A 24,885-nucleotide genomic window follows, 5' to 3' on the forward strand; every position below is an offset into this window, starting at 1 on the left:
GCAGTCTTTTCAGCCTCACAGTTATATCTCACCCCGTCAGGGTTCTCTCATGGCTGCTTCTCCATATTGCAGACATTCATTCCCTCCAGGGAACTCTCAGGCACTTGCAGCCATTAAACACAGCGTCCACACGTGCTGTCAGGCAGGAAGCCCCATCTCAGTGGGACCTTCCACACTGGACCAACCAGGTCCCAGCATTCACCCCCATGTGACATACCCTGGCCACATCATATGGTCCATAGCCACGCCCACCGGGTCACATTACTCTGACCTCATCACAGATCCTTCAAGCCTTTACACACTCTTTACAATAGTGCTTTAAACACAACCCCCTGGGTGGTTTTGTAGGTAACCAGGTCCGCCCATCTCTCTAGTTACCTGGAGACTTCTCCCTTACACATTGAAACAACACCTCAGCAGTATCACTGCTGATCAACACATAAGTCTCTATGCCAAAGCCACCCACTTTGAGATACGTAACGGCCATTCAGTATTCTGCCATTCATCCTTTCTCCTGGGACATCCACACAGCGCCTCCTAGCGGACTCAGTGGTTACTACACCACACAATCTTCAAGTCTGACAACAGATTCTCAATTAGATTAAGGTCTAGGATTTGAGTAGGCCACTCCATAACATTTACATGTTTCACCTTAAACCATTCGAGTGTCGCTTTATACTTTGGGTCATTGTATTGTTGGAAGATGAATCTTCGTCCCAGTGTCAAATCACTGACAGACTGAAACGGGTATTGCTCAAGAATATCCTGGATTTCCCACCATCCATCTTCCCCTCGACTCTGACCTTTTTCCCTGTCCTGCTACCGAAAAACATCCCTAGATCATGATGCTGCTACCACCATATTTCACTGTGGGGACATTGTTCTTGGCGTGATAAGCTGTGTTAGTTCGGTGCCAGACATAGCGCTTAACTTGGTGGTCAAAAAGTTCAAATTTGGTCTCATCAGACCACAGCGCCTTCCTCCATACATTTGAGGAGCCTCCCACATGTCTTTTGGCAAACTCAAAATAAGCCATACAATTTTTGTGTGTAAGTAAAGGCTTTTTTCTATCCAGTCTTCCATAAAGGCCACCTCTATGGAGTATACAGGTTATTGTGGTTGTATGGACAGATACACCAATCTCTGCTTGGGAACTCTGCAAAGTTACCTTTGGTCACTGTGCTGCCTCTCTGATTAATGTCCTTCCTGCCCGGGCTGAGAGTTTTGGTGGGCAGCCCTTTCTTGGCAGGTTTGTTGTGGTACCATGCTCTTTCCATTTGATGATAATGGATTTGATGGTGTTCCTGCTCCGGGGGATCATCAGAGATTGGGATATTTTTTTATAACCCAACCCTGAGTTGTACTTCTCGACAACTTTGTCCCTAACTTTTTTGGAGATCATGGTGTTGTTTGGTCAATGGTGCCTCTTGCTTAATGGTGTTGCAGCCTCCGTGGACTTTCAAAAAAGGTGTGTATATACTGACAGACCATGTGACATTTAGATTGCACTCAGGTGGAATTCCTTTCACTAAACATGTGACTTATGAAGGTCATTGCTTGCACCAGAAATTTTTAGGGGCTTCATAACAAAAGGGGTGAATACATATGATTAGAGATTACCAACCGCACATTTAGAGTTTCTTACTCCCACACTACCTCCTCATCTCGCCCTCTTTCTGTTGGTGTCCCTCAGGGCTCTGTCCTAGGACCCCTTCTCTTGTCAATCTATACCCTTGGTCTGGGACAACTCATAAAGTCCTATGGCTTCCAGTACCATCTATATGCTGATGGAACTCAGATCTACCTCTCTGGCCCATATGTCACCTCTCCGATATCCTCCTTCTCATCTCGCTTACTCAAGCTCAATGTGGACAAATCTGAACTAATTATATTTCCTCCATTTCGCATACCCTCCCTACCTAATCTATCTATCACAATAAATGACATCACACTTTCCTCTGGCCCGGAAATCCACTGCCTTGGAGTAACCTTTCACTCTGCCCTGTCCTTCAAACTGCAAATCCAAGCTCTCGCCACCTCCTGTCCCCTCCAGCTCCAAAATATTTCCAGAATCTGTCCTTTCCTCAACCCTCACTCTACCAAAATGCTTGTGCATGCCCTAATTATCTCCCGCCTCGACTGCTGCAACATCCTCCTCTGTGGCCTACCTTCTAACAATCTCGCACCCCTCCAGTCCATCCTTAACTCTGCTGCCCAACTAATTAATCTCTCTTCTCACTACACTCCTGTTTTCCCTCTTTGCAAATCCCTTCACTGGCTTCCAATTTCCCAGCATATCCAGTTTAAACTACTAACACTGACCTGCAAAGCCATCCATAACCTTTTTCCTCCGTATATTTCCGAACTAATCTCTCAATATCTTCCCTCACGTAATCTCCGGTCCTCCCAAGACCTCCTTCTCTCCTCCATGCTTATTCGCTCCTCACCCAATCACCTCCATGATTTCTCCCAAATATTCCCCATCCACTGGAATTCTGTGCCCTAACACATCCGGTTATCCACTACATTTGGATCCTTCAGACAGGACCTGAAAACCCATCTCTTCAAAAAAGCTTACAACCTGTAATGACCACGCAGCCACCTCAACACCATCAGAACTACTGCAACCCCCCAACCTACTGTCTCCTTCTCATCATCCTGTAGAATGTAAGCCCGCAAGGACAGGGTCCTCTCCCCTATTTATCAGTCTGTCATTGTTAATTAGTTTACTGTAAGTGACATTTGTATTTTGATGTAACCCCTTCTCATGTACAGCACCATCTAATTAATGGTGCTATATAAATAAATAATAATAATAATTAGAGATGGGCGAACCCGCCGGTTATCAAAAGTAGAGGGATCCCCACTAGAGATGAGCAAACCTTTCAAGGTTCGGTTCAGTTCGGTTCAGATTGGCAAACCTGATGTTCACCAAACAGTTCTTCGAACTTATTCGAACCCCATGGAATTCAGTGTGAGGCAAAACCAAATGCATAGACATCACCTTCGGGGGGGGGGGCAAAAAGCTGCCAAAAAAGCTCAAATTAGGCAAAGAGACCAGGGAAAGTGGCAACAATTGACCCAGAGTACAAATAGCATAATTATGCAGCATGGATGCATGGGACAGGGCCTGGGACAAGGCTTGGACCAGAATTTCTAGCTTAAACATTGATCAGTAACAGGTGGATGAGTGACAGGGGTATGCTTGGTGCTCGGAGAGCCCCGCCAAATTCAGGCAACACACATGAAGGGGACCCAACTTGGAGTCCAAACATTTCCAAAATTTTGGGGCAGATACCAGGAAAAGTGGCATCAATTATCCTACAGTAGAAATTTTATAATGACACAGCAGCATGGGCCATTTATGATTGAGGATGTGGGCCAGCATTTACAGCTTTGAATTTAAGTTCAAATTAAGAGGTGGGTGAGGGACTGGTGTAGACCTGCTCTGCTGGGAGCCTTGATACCTCATGCAACTGCTTAAACTGCTTTTCTCCTCATTCACACGCACAGGTGGCACAAGCATCTGTTTTGTAGACTACTATTGGTAGAAAAATTTAAGGATAGTAACACAGGTAGTTGACTGAAAGTAAGTTCAGGCCTGCTGGTCTGGGAGTCCTACTGCTACAGACAACACACGTGAAGGAGACCCAACATGTAATCCAAACGTTTTCAAAAATTAGGGGCAGACATGAATAAAGTGGCATTGATTTCCCAGGAGTAGAAATAGCATAACGGGGCTCTGACACACCTTCCACTACTGCAAACCACTAGCTAGAGACTCCAATATTGTACTCTGGGTCAGTAGGTCGGTTGGAGAGTTGTGACGCAGGGGGAAAATGAGGGTGCCACCTCTGAGGACTGTACTGAGTGTGATGTTAAGGTGGAGGAAGAGGAGTAGAGGCCATTTGATGCAGCGTTGCCATCCACTGGATCACATGCGCTTTCTGTCCCTCATCTACAAGTTGTTCTGCTGTGCGGCTGCCAAAGAAAAGGAGTCAAGTAACCCCGTCCAGTAACAGAAGTTGTCAGTGGTCTTGGGATAGGACGAGCCAGTGTTTGTTCAGTAGAACTTTCAGTAACATTACCACCTAAGCCACGTACACCTCGAACCCCAAGCCTATTCCCCATTCAAACACGACCTTGCTTTTTTCCCACTCAGGTTGGATGTACCCTCCCCCTCTTTTAACCAGCTGTTTCATAATCCTAGACCCAGACCTGACAGTCACCTGTCAGTAAATTAACAATCAGTATTAATTTGCTGATATAGTGTGCCTGGACCACACAATTAGCACAAAGGATTTACATGCGGAAATATTTACTGCTGGCTGGACCACACAATTTGCACAATGGATTTAGATTATGAAATGTGGATTCCGGGATGGACCACACTTATATGGCAAATGATTAAGATTCTGAAATGGGGACTCCTGGCTGGACCACACTATTAGCACAAATCATGTAGATACTGGAAGGTCAATTTAACACAGGATCCTATCTAGCTTAACTAGCTGACAATAAACCGCCTAACTATCAGACTACTTGCAGCAGCAGCAGGAGCGGAAACTCTGGCGCAAAAACAACATGTTCACTTTTTATCTGGAGAGGGACATGTGACTATGGCAGCCAATGACAGAAGCTCATATGTCTGGATGTTTTCGATGGTTATTGCGCCCTGATTGGCTGCCAGAATCTCCACACATTAAGTTAATATGAAAAAAAATACAGTCCCACCCTCATCAAAACACGCCTCTCGCTCATCATACAGCACCACTATCCCAGCCAAAGCCTTAAAACAAAAGCATTAGTGGAAACTCAATGACTTACTAAGCTTTGGACAAATTTTTACAATTTTGAGGAAAAATGCTTGGGAATCCGAACACAAATGCAAATGTGCAATGTTCATGCCGAATTTGAAACTGGCAAATGTTTTCCGAACAAGTTCACTCATCCCCATTAATTAATTCATTTATTGCACAGGCGCCATCTGATGAATACTCTCATCATTGTACGCATGCTTTCACTGCTATTAGCGACGGCAGGTGTAGGATAATAATAATAATAATAATCTTTATTTATATAGCGCCAACATATTCCGCAGCGCTTTACAGTTGAACAGTTTCAAACACAACAGTCATAAGTAACAACGTTAACAATACAATAATTAAAGCGAAATAAGACGACCCTGCTTGTGGAGCTTACAATCTACAATGAGGTGGGGGAGATACAAAGCACAGGTTTGTATTTACAATGATGTATTTACAATGACGGTCCAGCCATCTTCAGGGGGTGGGGGTTAGATGGAGATAGTGAATGGGCTACACACACACAAACATAACATAACTTTGATTACTGAATGTGATAGGCCGCTCTGAACAAATGCGTTTTGAGCGAGCGCCTAAAACTATGCAAATTGTGGATGATCCTAATATCTTGGGGTAGAGCATTCCAGAGGATTGGCGCAGCACGGGAGAAGTCTTGGAGTCGGGAGTGGGAGGTACGGATTAGGGCAGAGGTTAGTCGAAAGTCATTTGCAGAGCGCAGCGGTCGGTTAGGCCGATAGACAGAAATGAGGGAGGAGATGTAAGGGGGTGCCGCACTGTGGAGAGCTTTGTGGGTGAGAACAAGTACTTTGAATTGTACCCTGTAATGAATTGGCAGCCAGTGTAACGACTGGCGAAGAGCGGACGCGTCTGAGTAACGATTAGCCAGATGGACAACCCTGGCTGCTGCATTAAGGATAGACTGGAGAGGGGAGAGTCGAGTGAGAGGGAGGCCAATTAATAGAGCATTACAGTAGTCCAGGCGGGAGTGGATCAGGGCGACAGTGAGAGTTTTTGTTGTTTCCATGGTGAGAAAAGGGCGGATTCTAGAGATGTTCTTTAGGTGTAAGCGGCATGAGCGGGCAAGAGATTATATATGGGAGGTGAAGGAGAGATCGGAGTCGAACATAACACCCAGACAGTGTGCCTGCTGTCGGGGTGTTATTATGGTGCCACCCACAGAGAGGGAAATGTCAGATTTAGGGAGGTTAGTAGATGGTGGGAGCAGAAGAAGTTCAGTTTTGGAGAGGTTGAGTTTCAGATAGAGAGCAGACATGATGTTGGAGACTGCAGACAGACAGTCAGTGGCGTTCTGTAGTACAGCGGAGGTAAGGTCAGGGGATGATGTGTACAGTTGTGTGTCATCAGCATAAAGATGGTACTGAAAGCCAAATCTGCTGATGGTCTGTCCAATTGGGGCCGTATAGAGAGAGAAGAGAAGGGGGCCAAGGACTGAGCCCTGAGGTACCCCAACAGTGAGAGGAAGAGGAGATGAAGTGGAGCCAGAAAACAGAACACTGAAGGAGCGGTCGGAAAGATAGGAGGAGAACCAGGAAAGAGCAGTGTCCTTAATGCCTAGTGACTGGAGCCTAGAGAGTAGGAGAGGATGGTCAACAGTGTCGAAAGCTGCAGAAAGGTCGAGAAGAATGAGCAGAGAGTGGTCACCATTACGTTTTGCTGTCAGAAGGTCATTGGTCACTTTGATGAGTGTAGTTTCTGTCGAATGTAGGGGGCGGAAACCGGACTGTGAAGGGTCTAGGAGGGAGTGAGTGGAGAGGTAACGGGTAAGGCGTGAGTATATCAGGCGCTCCAAGAGTTTAGAGATGAAGGGGAGATTGGAGACTGGTCTGTAGTTGTTTGTGCAGGATGGGTCGAGGGTGGGTTTCTTTAGTAATGGAGTAATGATAGAGTGTTTGAAGGAGGAGGGGAAAATGCCAGAGGAGAGGGAGAGATTAAAGATTGTAGTTAGGTGAGTTGTGACGACTGGGGAGAGAGACTGGAGGAGATGTGAGGGAATGGGGTCGGTTGTGCATGTAGTCGGACGAGAAGAGGAGAGGAGCCTGGAGACTTCTTCTTCTGTGATGGGATCGAATGTGGAGAGTGAGCCAGGGGGAATGCAGGGAGGGATGGGAGTCACTGAATTTGGTGATTGGGAGCGGATTTCCTGACGGAAATTGTCTATTTTCTCTATAAAGTGGGAGGCAAGGTCATCAGCGCAAATGTCTGTGATAGGGGCTTGTGCTTTTGGCCTGAGGAGGGAGTGAAAGGTGTCAAAAAGTTTCTTGGGGTTGTTGGATAGTGAGGAGATCAGGGTGGTGAAGTAGGTCTGTTTGGCGAGGTGAAGGGCAGAGTTATATGTCCTTAACATAAATTTGAAGTGTATGAAGTCTTCTGGTGTGCGTGTTTTCCTCCATAAGCGTTCAGCACACCTAGAGCATCGCTGGAGAAATCGGGTTTGCGATGTGAGCCAGGGCTGTTTCACTCTGTGTTTGGAGGTTCTGAGGGTGAGGGGAGCTACTTGGTCAAGGGTGCTTCTAAGAGTGTCATTGAAGTGATGTACAGCCAGATCAGGACAGGACAAAGAAGAGATTGGGGACAGTGATGAGTGTAGGGAGTCTGAAAGTGTATGAGGGTTAATGGCTTGTTGATTTCTGACTGAATGGTAGGTAGGAGGGTGCTGGGGTGAGCAAGGATTTGTGAGTGTAAAGGAGAGAATGTTGTGGTCAGAGAGGGGAAGCGGTGAGTTATCTATGTAGGAGATTGAGCAGAGCCGGGCGAAAACCAGGTCCAGGGTGTTACCGTCTTTGTGTGTTTCAGAGGTTGAGAGCTGAGAGAGGCCTAGAGAAGTGGTTAGTGATAGAAGCTGGGATGCAGATGTGGAAGTGGTGCTGTTAATGGGGATGTTGAAGTCTCCCAGGATAAGGGTTGGTAGTTCTGAGGACATGAAGTGCGGCAGCCAGGCAGAGAAATGGTCCAGGAAGTGGGTGGGTGAGCCTGGGGGCCGGTATATGACCGCTACTCTGAGGGAGAGGGGACGAAAGAGCCTGATGCTGTGGACTTCAAAAGAAGGGAATGAGAGTGATGGAACTGGGGGGATGACCTGGAAAGTGCATTGTGGGGACAGGAGTATGCCGACTCCACCACCAGGTCTGTTTGTCGGTCTCGGGGAATGGGAGAATTGTAAGCCACCATGGGAAATGGCAGCAGGAGAGACAGTGTCAGAATCCTGAATCCAGGTTTCCGTGAGGGCCAACAGATTCAGAGAGTTTTTCAGAAAGTAATTGTGTAGGAAAGGAAGCTTGTTGCATACAGACCGTGGATTCCAAAGGGCACAATTGAAAGAAGGAGATGAAGGAGTGCAAATAATATTAGTAAGATTATTAAGGTTTCGATGTGAGGTAGGGTAGGGGTTGAGGTTGGGGGATGGTGGACCGGGGTTGGGGGAGATGTCCCCTGAAATCAGTAGGAGCAGGAAGATAAAGAGCAAGTAGTTTTTGGAATTGTATGAAGATTTTTTGTGCAGTGTGTTTGGGCAAGATGGGCTGAGGTTTTTTAAGAAGGTGAGAAGTGCATGGGAGCTGTACATGGGAGAAGGAAAGAGAGAGGAGCTGATGTATATGAGTTGTGATGGAGGGGGGATAGGTCGGTGAAAGTGGATTGCAAGAGAACATAGGAGGATAGGAATAAAGCACATGGTTAAAAGGGACAGCAGAGTGAGGGTTACCAGACTCCTGCCCTGACTAACTGCCATGTAATAACTGCTGTATCCCGACGCTTATCTTCGTGACGCTTTGCTTCTGTGATGCGTGCACCCCCACATGAGACTAGGATGAGACTACCACAAAAGATTGTGTGCCCCAACTCCCATATAGGGTGTATAAAGGCAAAAATTAGAACTGACAAAAATTAATATTAATAATAATTTTATTTCTATAGCGCCGACATATTCCGCAGCACTTTTCATTTCAGAGGGGATTTGTACAGACAATAGACATTACAGCATAACAATAATCACATAGATCATAACAGATACCAAGAGGAATGATGGCCCTGCTCGCAAGCTTACAGTCTATGAGGAAAAAGGGAGACACGAAAGGAGGATGGCAACAATTGCTTACGTTGTTCGGACCAGCCATAATGTAGGAAATCGGGTGGTCATGTAGTGCTGCATGAACTGGTTATCAGCCAGAATACATAAAAGTACAGACACAGAGGGCTATTAAATACATAAGGCATATGAGAACATAATGCAAGGAACCTGGTTATCATAAAATTTTGAATGGGCAAAACAGGGATAGTTAGATTTATGTGTTGAGGCGATAGGCCAGTCTGAAGAAATGTGTTTTTAGGTCACGTTTAAAACTGTGGGTATTGGGGATTAATTGTATTAACCTGGGTAGTGCATTCAAAAAAATTGGCGCAGCACTTGAGAAGTCTTGGAGACGGGAGTGGGAGGTTCTGATTATTGAGGATGTTAACCTCAGGTCATTAGCAGAAAGGAGGGCACGGGTAGGGTGGTAGACTGAGACAAGGGTGGAGATGTAGGGTGGTGCTGAGCCATGGAGAGCTTTGTGGGTGAGGGTAATAAGTTTATACTGAATTCTGGCGTGGATGGGTAACCAGTCTAATGACCGCCGGCACAAGTTAGATGCATTAATTAATTAATTAATTAAAAAAAATATATTTTATTGATATATAAATTAAAAATTGTATCAGATAAAAATCAGGAATTGGTACAGGAAAATTGGAGGCTTAAATGAGTCATTAAAGGGTATACATAGCAGCAAGGTTATATTTTGAAGGATATATATAGGTGGGTTTTTAAACCGACAACAGATCCATCCTTTTTGAACAAAGGTTTACACAATTATACAAAAATGGTCATGAAAAATGTAAAGTGTTTGTGCTTACGGGTAAAGTATAAACCAGTAGGCTGGAAGATTGTCATAGAAACTTGTGTACATGATCAATATTTACTATAAATAAGTAATTTCCATTCAGTAGGCGCAAACTATTGCACATATTCCAATATCCAGAACCTTAAGTACAGAAAATATGTGATAATACTAAATATTAATCAACATCCTTATAAAGCCGCAAGGTGGTAATCCGTGACAGGAACAAAAAGTGCCAGTACTTTAGATAGAAGCAACCCACAGGGTTTGCAAGTAGGAGCACATAATGGAACTGTGATGGAAATCCACTGCAGTAGGCATACGTTTATGGGCACAAAGATGAATGAAACCCAATGAAATCAGTAATATATCTTAAGTTAAGCCACTGTATGGGAATGTTGCTGTAGGGACTCAGCCTCCGGCCCCGACGCGCACATTTCACCCTGCTTCTTCAGGGGCCTGCCCCGACACCACCTGCAGAAGCAGAGCAAAACGTTTGCCACAGGGCTGAGCTTGCTGCACACTGAAGGCAGTTTTATAATCCCATGCCACATAGGATACAAACAATTGGCATGAAATTATATCTCTAATGTTCTTCACAAACACATCTTTAAAAAAGCTGAAATTGAAAAAAGGATGGCTTATACAAATGGATAATGATCCTAAACACATCAAAATACACAATAGACGACTTCAAAAGACACATGCTGAGGGTTTTACAATGGCTCTCACAGTCCCCTGATCTGAACATAATTGAAAATCTGTTGCTAGACCTCAAAATAGCAGTGCGTGCAAGCCGACCCAGGAATCTGGGAGAATTTTCAAAGAAAGAAGGGATGAAAATCCCTCAAACAAGGATTGAAAGGCTCTTGGCTGGCTATAAAAAGAGTTTACAACTGTGATACTTTCAAAAGAGGGTGCTGGTAGGAAAAATGTGAAAGATGAATGCATATATATATTTTTTTTGCCTAAAATACAAGGGAAATGTGTAATCTTTAACCTGAGGCCTTTTAGAGATCATTTCATCTTCAAATTGCTTAACTGTTCACAATAACAGTAATTTTGACAAATTGAGATTCTGGTTTTAGCGTTTATCCTAAGTCATGTGACAAGGCTCATTAAAGGGTCGTCACTTTTAGGATTCCTACTTCCTATAGTTGGTTCTAGTTCTCTCCCTCTCTGAAGAGATAATTTGCATATTTCCCAGAGGAGCATTGCGGTTTTAAGACTTCTCATCCCTTGGATAACCGGTCAGACGCCTCTCACACAGCCAAAACCAGATCTCACTCTTTGCACTGATGAGGAGCAGTACCTCGAAACACAGTGTCTGCAAATTGAGATTCTGGTTTTGGCGTTTATCCTAAGTCATGTGACAAGGTTGGTTAAAGGGTCAATATTGACTTTTAGGATTGCCACTTTTTATGGGTAGCACAAGAGTTCTGGTCCTCTTCCTCTCTGAAGAGACAGTTTGCATATTTCCCAGAGGAGCATTGCAACTTTAATTCTCCTCATCTCGGCATGCTTGACATGTCACTCTCCGCAAGGAGAAACTTTACCCCTTGGAGACCCAAACTTTTGCATGCCACGCAATGTGTATGTGAGAGTTGGGAAAAATAGATGTGGGCTGAACAGCTATTAAGGATGGATAGTTAGGTTTAATTTTGATCTAAACTTAATGGAACCCATAAACTTTTCAATAGTTGTCTGCCGAATTGTCAATTGACTGAAAGCTATTCCTCCCAGCTTTACCCACATTTGGAAACACTAAGAATGGTCGAACACAAAAACACATGTTTTCAATGGGGAGAGAGAAATAAGCCATTGTCAGACATCTCTAGTGGCGGATGATCTACTTTCAGAACAAAAGGATTAGCTTAGGGGAGGGAGAGGAGCTGCAGTGATTAGCTTGTTTATTAATCCTGCATTTCCCCAAATATTATCTGTCAGGAGAGATAAAGAAGGGTCCCATAGTCAGGATATAGTTGTCAGGTCCAGCCAAAAAAGGTTGGTTTCGCTGACTTTGCTCTTCTGTGTATGGGCATCTTAACACCTCTGCACCAAGAAAACTCTGTGGTTTGTGAATGATTGGGGCGCGGCTGGTCATTTGGGTAATGGGTTGGTGGGTGGTTATTGGTTGGTTCGTTAGGTCTATGTTCCTTTCTTTAACAGTTCTTCATTTGTGCTGGGTTTTTTTCAATGTCTCCAGTGGGTTGTACAGTCACAGTGGTGGAATCTACATTTTTATTATGATTTTACACCCCGCAATAATAGAAACATGGCTGTGCAACGTATACCAGGCATAGTATGGCTTCTGTTTATACCACTGAGTTGACTCTTTAATTATGGGGCTTACCGGCAGCAGTTACTAGAGGGTGTAGTAAACACATTATGAAAGGATTGTATTTAGAAGAGTCACGACAGCCAGGCCAGCTTAACTGTCTGGAAGCCTGGGTTTCCATGTGTTATGTACTTTGGCACAATCTACAATCCACCACTTTAATTTGTCAATCAGAAGGTCACGTCTCCACATGTACATTCATCTCACTGTAGAACAATTGAACCATTCTCAGCAAATCTAATATATATTTTATTTATGTTCCGGCAGAAATAGTTCCCAGAGACCTTCGGATGAAAGAGAAGTTTCTAAAGCATTTAACAGGTATGGTGTTTGACTGTTAGAAGGAATAAGCAGGCACATAGCTTGGCCTTGGCGTGGTCTATCAAAATTAGATCCACCTTTGTTAGTGTTACGCTAGTCTTGGTAATAAAAGGGGAAGCCATTTTATGACATAGTAGCCCTAATAATGTCAGTATGCCCTTTCAAAGAGTCTACTATCAAGAGTCTACTAGTCTAAATACACATTAATCTAGTGTTAGCCAAACCCAATATCATGGATTTCGACGACAGTCTAATATGTCCCTCAACAGATGATTGCCGGGAAGTTTTCGGACTGCTGATCCTTTTGTTCAGTAAGAGATAAACCGCCACAACAGATATCTGGCAGCTGCTCTGTCGTAGAGAACACAAGAGCGCTCAGCAGAGAAAGCTCTGTTGCGTAAGGTAGCATTGGGCAAAATAAAGTAGTTTCTGGCCAAAAAATGGTTCGTCTGACAGCTATCTCATGTGTTTGAGGGGCTTTAGTCTAAACTTTCATTAGTTAGAATTATTTATAGATTTGTTGTAATAATTCTCACATATGTGCATAAATGGTTCTGGAATTTTTTAGAAGATGAGAAAGCTGATATAACACAGTAAAAATGATGGCAGCATTTTTATTTTTTATAAGTGAGTCACCATCCTTGAGTAGCTGCTTACAGGTTCCTTCTCAAAAATTGGGTAGTATAGACTGCCTGTTTGCCAGCAGGTGATCAGAAAGACATTTCCCACTATAGATGAAATTGATCTATGCTATTTCAAAAGGAACTGTCTTTTCAATATACTGTAGTTTCAATATACTTTGCATAAATCATAAGAACAGGCATTTATAAGGAACTTTCTAATGTATCTTATCAGTGAAATCAATTTCCTTCCCCATTTATTAGACAATTTTTCCCTTTCCTCCTCATCTCTGTAACAAATGTTTCAGCTCACATCAGAGGTTGATTCAGATTAGCACAGCTCAGCTCTGCTGTGTAATGTTCTCCATGTTGTTCTCTATGAGCTAAAAAGTGAATGAACAGCAGTCATTCTCCTCTGATGTGCTGTCTATGGGAGAAATCACTGCAGCTCATCTGTCCCCTCAGCTACAGGATACAAGTCACATAATGGCCAGAAATGGTGGTATTCTTCATGTACTCACACAGGACGCTTTATTCTGAAAAGGTAACTTGAAATAACAGTTATCCTTTAAGTATGGCTTTTGCCTTCCTCTCTATCAACCGGGGTTTTATAAGTAAGAAAGGTTGATCTTCATGGACAACTTTTTGAACCTATTAACTGTACTTTAACTGAAGACAGGGCTAGTATTAGGGGCAAGCAGACTAGTCATCTACCTAGGGCCTCGCTACCCCAGGGGACCCCCAGTGGCATTTCACTAATAGTGGCACATCACACGGCCGCTATAGGGCTCCAGCCATCATGCATTCAACTTATCGGCATTATTGGTACAGTTGAAAGCAATGATGAAGGAGAGAGCGTCAGATGATGCTCACTATCCCACCACTGTCTCTGACGCAGCGGGTGCGCGATGACGTCACTTCACGTGCCACGCTATTCCAGCAATGGAACTGATAAGATGCACTTCAGAAGGTAGAGCAGCGGGGAACAGGGAGAGGTAAATTTTGTATTTATTATTTTATAATACTGCAGGACTGTGGAGCTTGAGAAAGAGGAAGGAAATCCAGCTTCAAAGTAAAATATGAAAAAAAGCTTTATTCCAAAAATTTTAAATCAAAGGGTAGCATGAAATGCAAAACATCAAATTTAAGGACTGTGGGGCTGCATTATAGTGTGTGTGTGTGGGCTGCATTATACTTAATGTGTGTGTCTGCATTATACTATGTGTGTGTCTGCATTATACAGTATAAATACACAAATAATAAACAATATATAAATATACAAATAAACAATATATAAGTATAAATTTAAAAGCAAAGGATAGCATTAAATGCAAATCATCAAATGCAAGGACTGTGGGACTGCATTATGCTGTGTGTGTGGGGGGACTGCTTTATACTTTATAAGGGGGCTGCATTATACTCTATGATGGGGCTTCATTATACTCTGATGTGGCTGCCTTATGCTCTGAGGGGGCTGTACTATTCTATGAGGGGGACTGCATTATACTCTATGGGACGGCTGCATAATACTTTATGGGGCAGCTGCATTATACTCTATTAGGACTATGGGGTGCATTATTCTATATGTACTATATGGGGCTGCATTATACTATATGGGGGCTGCATTATACTCTATCAAGGACTATAGGGGTTCATTACCTTATATGCACTATATGGGACCTGCATTATACTATATCGAGGACTATGGCTAATGCATTATACTATATGAAGGACTATGGGGTGCATTATGCTATAAGGGGTGCATTGTATTATACAAAGGATGGGATGCATTATACTATTATACTATATTGTATATTATACATTATACTATATTGAGGGGAGTGTATTATACTATAGGAACAAAATGGGGAGCATATTATATTATATGGAGAACTATGGGGAGTGTATTAGACTATGGGGAGGACTATGAGGAGTGTATTAAAGTATATAAAGGGATATGGGGCCCATTATACTATATGGAGGACTGTGGGGTGTTCATTATACAACATGGAGTAATATGGGATGCATTATATTATGTAGAGGACTATGGGGTGTATTATAGTATATGGCGGACAATGGGGTGTATTACTGTATACTAAACAAGCAAAAAGCTGCCTGTTCACTGAGTGATTGAATTGTTTTTGCTGGAACAAAAATCATTGTTTTCAGCAGCATGCCGCCCGGTGTAAAGTGCAGATGTGCTGCTGATAACATGATACTCTATGGGGACAGAATGATCTACTATTGATCGTTTTGTGCCTATCATTCTTCCTCAGCTGGCGTAAAGCGTCTGGGAAACAAGCATCAAATGACGTCAATATTGTCAATCACGCTCGTTTAGCGCCCTCAACTCAACGCGTGTAAATACAACTGAAATGTTTCTGTGTGTTGGTGCAATATGTGAGCATTTGGGGCCCCACTTTAAGCTTTTAGCTGGGGCTCCACTTTTTCTAAAACTGGCCCTGACTGCAGATGGCTCATATATAAATGGAGGGGCATTTACACATAAATATAGTGGCTTATAGGTGTGGTCTAAAACTAACTTTTTTTTTTAATCTAAGCATCTTGGCTATTTAATGTAATAATCTATTCATTTTTCTAATACACTTTAATTAAAATTTCCCTATCACTCCCTCACTGTGCTAACTGCTTTTGTTTTTCCTACTTCTTGTTTGATGACACTTTGTTCATGAACCTAAAGTACATGCTGGTATACTCAAATAAGAGGTCATCAAGGGTAAGAGGTTGACGTGACCGCTGCAGCTTCTGTCCCCACCCTGATATGAATCGTCATCAGTGACCTCTGTTTCAGGGGCTTGGCTAGTCCCTGCTCTACTGAGCATGTGCCAGTTTTCAGTTGTGATGTATGCTCAGTAGGACATTGTCACTGTGAAATATTCTTTCTAATGCACAGTGACAGTGCACTCGCTCGCCGACTGATGAGAAGTGACACACCTGGCGTGCAAGAAAAGCAGAGACCAGCCTCTTCCCATGCAAGTGACGTCATTTGCGGAAGCAGGACTGGTCATCATGAAACCCCTGACCTCTGATGTCTTGTTTGAGTTTTCTAGCATGCACTGGGGATTCTCCAACCAAGTGTCATTAAACAGGAAGTAGGTAAAAAAAACACATAAAGCAGTTAGAAAGAGTAGACTGATAACGGTAAGGAATTTTTAACTAAAATATATTAGAAAAAATGTTAGATTAGATAAATTAATATACAGACATTGAGGATTAAAATAAGTGTTAATTTCAGACCACCCCTTTAAAGCAATTCTCTGAACAAAGTGTCACTTTGCAGAAGATAAGAATTGATTTTTTTGTGTAGTTCACTTTATTTTCTTGTATTCTAGGGCGACTGTCTTTTACAAGCCCAAACTGCAATAAACACTTTAGAAGACTCTACAATAGCACAAGGGATTGCACCATTCCAGCACGTAAGTAAGAGCTGATGATAAAGAAAATGCCCAAGATGAAAAGATGAAATCCTACTACTAAAAATTACAGTTTAATATGAGACAAAAAGTGTAGTCATGCATGCAATTTATTTACTCCATTCACTTACAAGCTGTATCTTAATGAATAATGTATTCAGCTGTTCTGCTACTAACCAGATTGTGACTACACCATGATCAAACTGGCCCTGTAGCTAAACTAGGACTAGGAACTGAGAGATCCCCTGGTTTTTATTCTTATCCTTCAAAAGGAACTGTGGACTTGTCTACAAAAGGAACCCTGAGTTGTGATCATCACTTGCATGGTGCCAAACAGGTACAGTTGAAGCCAGAAGTTTCCATACACTATATAAAAAGACACAGCTGCATGTTTTTCGCAATATGTGACATGAAATCAGAATAAACCTTTCCCGTTTTAGGTCAATTAGGATTACCATAATTATTAATATTTGCCAAATGCCAGAATAATGAGAGAGAGAGAGAGAGAGAGAGAAGAGAGAGAGAATGTTTTAAGGCATTTTTATTATTTACTGCAAAGTCAAAAGTTTACATAAGCTAAGATTACTTTGCCTTTAAACAATTCTGAACTGCCCATATAATGATGTCATGTGTTTGGAAGCTTCGCTTTTTTTTTTACAACATCTGAGTTAATTAGAGACTCACCTATGGATGTATTTTAATGCACACCTGAAACACACTGCTTTTTTGTGTGGCATCATGGGAAAGTCTCAAGAAATCAGCCAAGATATCAGGAACAGAATTGTGGACTTGCGCAAGTCTGGCTCATCCATAGGTACAATTTCAAGATACCTGAAGTTGCCTCTTTGATCTGTACAAACAATTATACGCAAGTACAAACAAGATGGAAATGTCCAGCCATCATACCGCTCAGGAAGGAAGCGGGTTCTGTGTCCCAGAGATGAATGTGCTTTGGTCCGACTTGTGCATATCAGCACGAGAACAAAAGAAAAAGACCTTGTGAATATGATGGCAGAAGCTGGCAAGGTTGTGTCAATATCCACAGTGAAATGAGTACTGAATCAACATGTGATGAAAGGCTACTCTGCCAGGAAGAATACATTACTCCAAAAGAAACATGAAAAAGCCAGATTAATATTTCCAAATGCACACAGGAACAAAGACCTTCATTTTTGGAGACATGTCCTGTGGTCTGATGAAACTAAAATTGAACTTTTTGAGCATAATGACCATCGTTATGTTTGGAGGAAAAGGGGAGAAGCTTGGTAGCCTACGAACACCATCCCAACTGTGAAACATGGGGGTGGCAACATCATGTTGTGGGGTTGTTTCGCTACAGGAGGGACTGGTGCACTTCACAAGATAGATGGCATCATGAGTAAAGTACATTGTGGCAATACTGAAGCAACATATCAAGACCTCAAGACATCATCCAGGAAATTAAAGCTTGGGCGGAAATGGGTCTTCCAAATGGCAAATGACCCGAAGCATACTGTCAACATGGTAACAAAGGGTAACAAAGTGGCTTAAGGATATCAAAGTCAATGTTTTGGAGCGGCCATCACAAAGCCCTGATCTCAATACTATTGAAAATTTATGGGCAAAGCTGAAAAGGCTGGTGCAAGCAAGGCGACCTACAAACCTGGATCAGTTACACCAGTTTTGTCAGGAGATTTGGACCCAAATTCCAACCAACTATTGTGAGAAGCTTGTGGAAGGATGTCCCAAACGCATGACCCAAATCATTCGGTATAAGGGCAATGGTAGCAAATACTAATGAAATATATGAAAACTTTTGACTCTGCAGTAGGTAATAAAAATGCCTTAAAATATTCTCTCTCTCGCTCTCTCATTATTTTGGCATTTGGCAAATATTAATAATTATGGTAATCCTAACTGACCTAAAATGGGAATGGTTTATTCCAGAGATGTAGCTATGGGTTCAGCTCGGGGGGGGGGGGGATCTGAGTCGGCCCCTAACCAGTAACCCTGATTATAACTCAGGTGGTGAACCCAGTGGCAGTAGCTCTTGGTGGGCGCCCTCAGAGCGAGGGACCCGGGGCGACCACACCCTCTGCCCCCCCTGGTAGCTACGCTACTGGTTTATTCTGATTTCATGTTAGATATTGAGAAAAACATGCATGTGTGTCTTTTCATATAGTGTATGTAAACTTCTGGTTTCAGCTGTAATTATGAATTTTTGCGAGTTATGACCAAAAGGATCGTGAACACTGTTACATGGTCAACAACGATAGCTGCATTTTAGTCAAGAAGAAGGAGAGTTCTGCAGTACAAATATCTGAGCATTGAAAGGATAGATTTCATTTAAGTAATGAACACCTGGATATAAGAATACAGTGACGTATGTATTTTTTAACTGCAGTTACAATTTAGTAGATTCTTATGGGTGAAAACTCAGATGTCCATGGTAACCCTATATCCTAGCTGTTTTACAGGAGCCCCTCTAAAAAGAAACTTCAGCCCGACTGCCAAGTATGATGATTGTATTATCCACATCAAAAGATCTGTGGTTCTATAAACAAATAATAGAAGTTCATTATTAAATGCCTTGATAAAAGTTCCCATCATGTGTGGAGCCTTCCATTAGATGAATTTTGCATTCTATTCTGGGCATTAAGTTACAGCGCCTAATGAAGGGATGTTATGCATTCACTATGCAGACATTTAAGAATCGTCTCTGTTGTACAAACTACAGTATAGTGTGTATTAAGTCCATCAATAAATCCCAAAGGAATGGACTTCAACCTGAATCAATTACTTTTTACTAAATAGTGTAGATCTTTTGATGCTTGCATAAAGTATTACTTCCTATTAAACACAATTAGGCTTATTTATTTTTTTGGGGTGAGGAATTTGATCATTTACAAATTCCTTTAGGCTTGAGCAGTGTTGGGAACCCATCTCAGGGGGGTTCTCATTAATACCAAACGTTTGTGAGACCAGTGATTGGACTGCTTAGATATTAAATAAAAACATTGATGTTCTTAAAAATAGCACAGATATTCTAAATTGCAGATACCTGAGACCTTGTGGCAATGGAGATGTTTAACACTTTTAAATGTGCCTTCACAAATAAGCTGTTAAAGGGGTTGTCCACTACTAAGACAGCCCTTCTTAAACTAAATGTTCGGCGCCGATAAAATAATAAACCCTGCCCTCTCCTCCCGTGCCTGCACCATTCCAGAGGTGTCAGTGTGGTAGGGGCCAGATGGGGGGGTGGTCCACTGCTTACCACGTCCAAATGACACAGACACCAGACAATGCAAAGACGAGACGAAGGCAGATTTCAGTTGTAACAGATCCGGGTTTATTGGCTGTCCTCCTGTCGACCATAGTCATGCACCGCAGTTCCTTTACAGTTCTCCGTTTCCAGGCCCGGGTACCTTCACCTTTCCTTCTGTCAAAGTGACGTCCCTCGCGGATCTTTCGCTGGGGCTGTCCTAGACCAATCTACTGCCAGCGCTTCACCTGCCTGAGGTTATCGTCCAATCGGTACCCCCGGGGCCTCGTCTGTCCTGCGGTCCGTCGTGTCGGGGCCACCCCCTGACTGTCTTTTCCTGTCAGTCCCCTGGTCGAACTCTTCCACCGGTCTCAGTCTTCTGTCCTGAGTCTTCTCCTCCTGAGCTCCTCCCGGGACTAGCCTAACCTGGAACCCTAACCTGTCCTATTTATCCCCTCTCTCACTGTGAATTTCCCTCCTGGGTTCCTATCTCCCCTCCCCACATGACTAAGCAGTTTCTTAAGCCCTAAGCTGATGTCAAGTCCTGAACTACACTCCCCCCTGCCATCTTGTGGTCAATTTTAGGTATTGCACTCCCTTTTCTATCTTTCCCAGCTGTTACCCTTCTGTCATTGCCAATCTCCATCTATAGTGCACAAACCGTCCCCTCCTACTTCCAGTCAAGTCTGTCCATCAAGTCACCTTCCCAACACTAGCACTCATGGTCCTGGGGCTGTGATGCAGTGGAATGACACGTGATGCCCAGTGCCCAATCAGTGCTGGCGTCACTGTCTCCGCCTTCAGACAAACTGAACATGAAGAGGAAGTCCGGGATGAGTGGCAGCTCTGGCTTCCTCTTCATGTTAAGTTTGTATGAAGGCGGAGGCAGTGACACCAGTGCTGATTGGGTGCCGGTGTCACGTGTCACAACACCGCATCGCAGCCCTGGGGAGAGGGAGTGCTGACACAGCGGGAAGGGTGGCAGCACGGGAGGTGAGTATAGGCTTTATTATTTTATGGGTGCCAAATATTTAGGTTAAGAAGGAGTTGTCCTAGCAGCAAACCCCTAGCAATCAGGACCAGCGAAAACGCTGGTTACCAACGTAAAAATCGGGTTTCTAAGGGCTACGGAGCCCTTAGAAACCTGATGTTAACCCTAGATACCAGTGTGCACTGCAGGCAGGGCGGGAGGTGGAGGCAGAGATTGGAGCACAGACCGGAGTAGCTCTGCTATCTGCTACTCCAGTCTGTCAGACCGGAGTAGCAGATAGCAGAGCTACGGCGGCCTGTCTGTGTGCCGCTCTGCCTCCACCTTCCGCCCTGACTGCAGTGCATGCTGGTATCTAGGGTAAACATCGGGTTTCTAAGGGCCCCGCAGCCCTTAGAAACCTGATGTTTACGTTGGTAGCCAGCGTGCTTGCTGGTCCTGATCGCTGGAGGGGCTGTCTATGTAACAGCTCACCAGCGATCAGCTAACAATGTCCCAGCGATCCCATCCACGTCGGATCGTGGGTGGGATCGCTGGGACATCATTATGTGTAACGGTACCCTAAGGCATATACATGGAATAAGGGGTTTCTGTTTTACAAATAGAGTCTGTTTATTCTGGGATTTTATATCCATACATTTCAAATACAGCTAATTACTTAGTAAATATTAAAGAGCTAACACTGACAACACTTTGCTTGTACTTACTGCTTGTATTTGCTGCAGTTTGCTAGCAAACACTTCAGCAGCTCTTCCTTTATTGTCTTTTTCTCTTAATTACAATGCACAGCACACATCTAGAGAGCAGCTCATGGCTTCTGCTTATGATCACCTCTCTTGCCCTACAGTTCTTTTTGTTTGCAGCTTGCATACTCTTACAACCTGTTTTCTTATTTAGAACATCACAATCCAAGACAGTCTTTGACTATCTCTGGTGTAGTAATTCTCATCAGTTGTGTGCCTCAACACTAAAGGCCCCGTCTCACTAAGCAATCTCGGTAGCGAGATCGATGCTGAGTCACAACTTTTGTGACATAACAGCGATCTCACCAGCGAGATCGCTGTGTGTGACAGCGATCAGCGAGCGGCCCCCCTGCCGGTATCGCTGATCGCTGGAAGAAATCTCTGGACATTTCTTTGGTCGCTGGTCTCCCGCTGGCCAGCACGCATCGCTGCGTGTGACAGGCGGGAGACCAGCGATCAGGTGTAAAAAATAATAAAAAAAATAAAAAATATAGTTATTCTCACCTTCCGACGTCGCGTTCAGCCATCCCGCCTCTCTCCACGCTCCGGTCCCAGTGATCCTTTGCACGAATGACCGCGAGACTTTGTTATCCCTCGAGACTGTGACATCTCGCGGTCATTCTCGCAAAGGATCACTGGGACCGGAGCGTGGAGAGAGGCAGGATGACTGAACGCGACATCGGAAGGTGAGAATAACTATATTTTTTATTTTGATTCTATTTTTTACAGGATGGCCAGCGATGCCGGGCGCTCGGCATCGCTGTGCTGATCGCTGGTGAAGCTGTCTGTGTGACAGCTCACCAGCGATCACATAGCGATTTACCAGCGATCCTGACACCTTCATATCGGTGTCGGGATCGCTGGTAAGTCGCTTAGTGTGACGGGGCCTTTAGACTATTTTCATAGTCAGGATTAAGCCAATTTTTGCCTTTGTTCTGACAATCTTCACAGTTTCCTCAGCTAATCTTCGCCCTGTTGTCTCTCTCATCCAGATAGGCTAAACTGCTCCAATTTGGAGAGACTACAACAACCTGCAGGAACTTCCTACATGCTCTTTTTTAGCCTTTTTTTAGTCCTCTGTGGTGGGTCACCAAGTGGCTAGTGTTACCCTCTGCATGTAAGCTTTTATCTTGCAGACATCTTCTGCTGGGCCCTAATTTTGTGAGTATGTCTGCACCTCTGAAAGTCTCTCCTTTCTCCAGTGAAACAACATAGTAGAGTCTAACACTCTTTACACACCCACAGGGTATGGACATACATGCTAATGCTAACTTCATGCTCCCCATACAGTTAAGTCCAGAAATATTTGGACAGTGCCACAAGTTTTGGCATTTTAGTTGTTTACCAAAACTTATTTGAGATACAGCTATATAATTAATATGACCTTAAAGTGCAGACTGTCAGCTTTAATTTGAGGGTATTCACATTCTAATTGGAGTAAAGGTTTAGGAATTACAGCTCTTTAATATGTCGCTGCTTCTTTTTAAAGGGACCAAAAGTAATTGGACAGTTATCTCCAAAGCTCTTTAATGGGCTTCATAGGCTATTCCCTCATTAATACATCATCAATTAAGCATGTCAAAGGTCTGGAATGATTCCAGGAGTGTCATTTGCATTATGAAGCTGTTGCTGTGAATTCGCAACATGCAGTCAAAGTAGCTATCAATGGAAGAGAAACAGACCATCATTAGGCTAAAAAAAGAAGAAATACATCAGAGAGATAGGATAAATATTAGGAGTGGCCAAATCAGACAAGGTGATTTTCTGGATTTATTTACTCATTTTGACTCTCATAGTTGTGGTCTACCTATGATGTCAATTACAGGCCTCTCTCATCTTTTTTAAGTGGGCAAACTTGCACAATTGCTGGCTGACTAAATACTTTTTTCCCCACTGTATTTTTTCCACAAAAATTATATTTACACCCCCAAATTTTTTTTATTTTCCCAAGGGTAATAGGAAAAATTAGACTCCAAAAGTTGTGCAATTTATCCTGAGTATGCTGATACCCCATATGTGGGGGTAAACCACTGTTTAGGTGCATGGCAGAGCTTGGAAGGAGCACCGTTTGACTTTTTCAGCGCAAAATTCACTGGAATTTTAAGATTGGACACCATGTCTCATTTATGTCTCCTTTGGAAATCCCTGATGTACCTAAACAGTGGAAACTCCCCATAAGTGGCTCCATTTTGGAAACTAGACCCCCCCCCAAGGAACTTATCTAGATGTGTGGTGAGCACTTTGAACCCCCAAGTGCTTCACAGAATCTTATAACGTAGAGCTATGAAAATAAAAAATCATATTTTGTCCTAAAAAAATGATATTTTTGCCCCCAATTTTTGTTTTCCCAAGGGTAACAGGAGAAATTGGACCCCAAAAGTTGTTGTACAATTTGTCCTGAGTATGCTGATACCCCATATAAGGGGTAAACAACTGTTTGGGAGCATGGCAGAGCTTGGAAGGGAAGGAGCGCCGTTTGACTTTTTCAATGCAAAATTGTCTGAAATTGAGATTGGATGCCATGTCGCATTTGGAGAGTCCCTGATGTACCTATACAGTGGAAACCCCCACAAGTGACCCCATTTTGGAAACTAGACCCCTCAAGGAATGTATTTAGATGCATGGTAAGCACTTTGAACCCCCAGGTGCTTCACAGAAGTTTATAACGTAGAGCCGTGAAAATTAAAAATCACATTTTTTCCTCAAAAATCAACTTTTAGCAACAATTTTTTATTTTAACAAAGGTAGCAGGAGAAAATGGACCCCCAAAATTGTTGTGCAATTTCTGCTGAGTTCGCCAATACCCCATTTGTAGAGGAAGACCCCTGTTTGGGCGCAGGGCATGACCTGGAAGGGAAGGAGAAAGGTTTGACTTTTTGAACACAAAATTGGCTGGAATCGAGAGCGGATGCCATGTCACTTTTGGCGGGCCCATAATATGCCTAAACAGTGAAACCCCCCACAAGTGACACCATATTGGATACCCCTCAAGGAACTTATCTAGATGAGTGGTGAGCATCTTGAACCACCAGGTACTTTACAGAGGTTTATTACGGAGCTAAGAAACTTAAAAAAAACAAATTTTTCCCGGAAAATTTTTCTTTTCGCCCCAAATTTTTTTATTTTCTCAAGGGTAACTGGAGAAAATGGACCCCAGAATTTGTTGTGCAATTTCTCCTGAGTATGCCAAGTAACCCCATTTTGGAAATTAAGCCCCTGACAAATGTGAATGCTAGGTGGTTTATGCACACTGGGGCTCAGAAGCGAGGGGTGCATTTGGATTTCGTAGCGCAGAATTTGCTGAATTTCTTTTGTTTTTTTCCAAAGCCTTTATGCTACCAGAAACGTGGAAGCCCCTATATTTCTGTTAACAGTTGACATACCTGAGTGGATACTTTTTTTGTGGATTAAGTTGAAGCTTTTATTGAGAACATTTTTCATAACGTTTGTGATCACATTTATCCGGCGCTATATGCTGACCA

At 43.2% G+C, this 24,885-nt stretch overlaps 1 protein-coding gene across 3 annotated transcripts in view; it reads left to right on the plus strand.

The window, feature by feature from the left end:
* ALKAL2 (ALK and LTK ligand 2) overlaps positions 1 to 24,885 on the plus strand; it is a 144,100-nt gene that overhangs the window by 42,130 nt on the left and 77,085 nt on the right. For 2 of the 3 annotated variants that reach the window (XM_073576439.1, XM_073576440.1), the window contains 2 exons: positions 12,324 to 12,377; positions 16,351 to 16,434. In XM_073576439.1, coding sequence (XP_073432540.1) covers positions 12,324 to 12,377; positions 16,351 to 16,434 — 138 coding nt within the window. The remainder of the gene's footprint in view (positions 1 to 12,323; positions 12,378 to 16,350; positions 16,435 to 24,885) is intronic. The other variant, XM_073576441.1, reaches the window with a different exon arrangement.

This window comes from Dendrobates tinctorius, unplaced genomic scaffold, assembly GCF_039654945.1.
Source record: "Dendrobates tinctorius isolate UK_male_01 unplaced genomic scaffold, ASM3965494v1 ptg000049l, whole genome shotgun sequence".
Classification (NCBI taxonomy): Eukaryota; Metazoa; Chordata; class Amphibia; order Anura; family Dendrobatidae; genus Dendrobates; species Dendrobates tinctorius.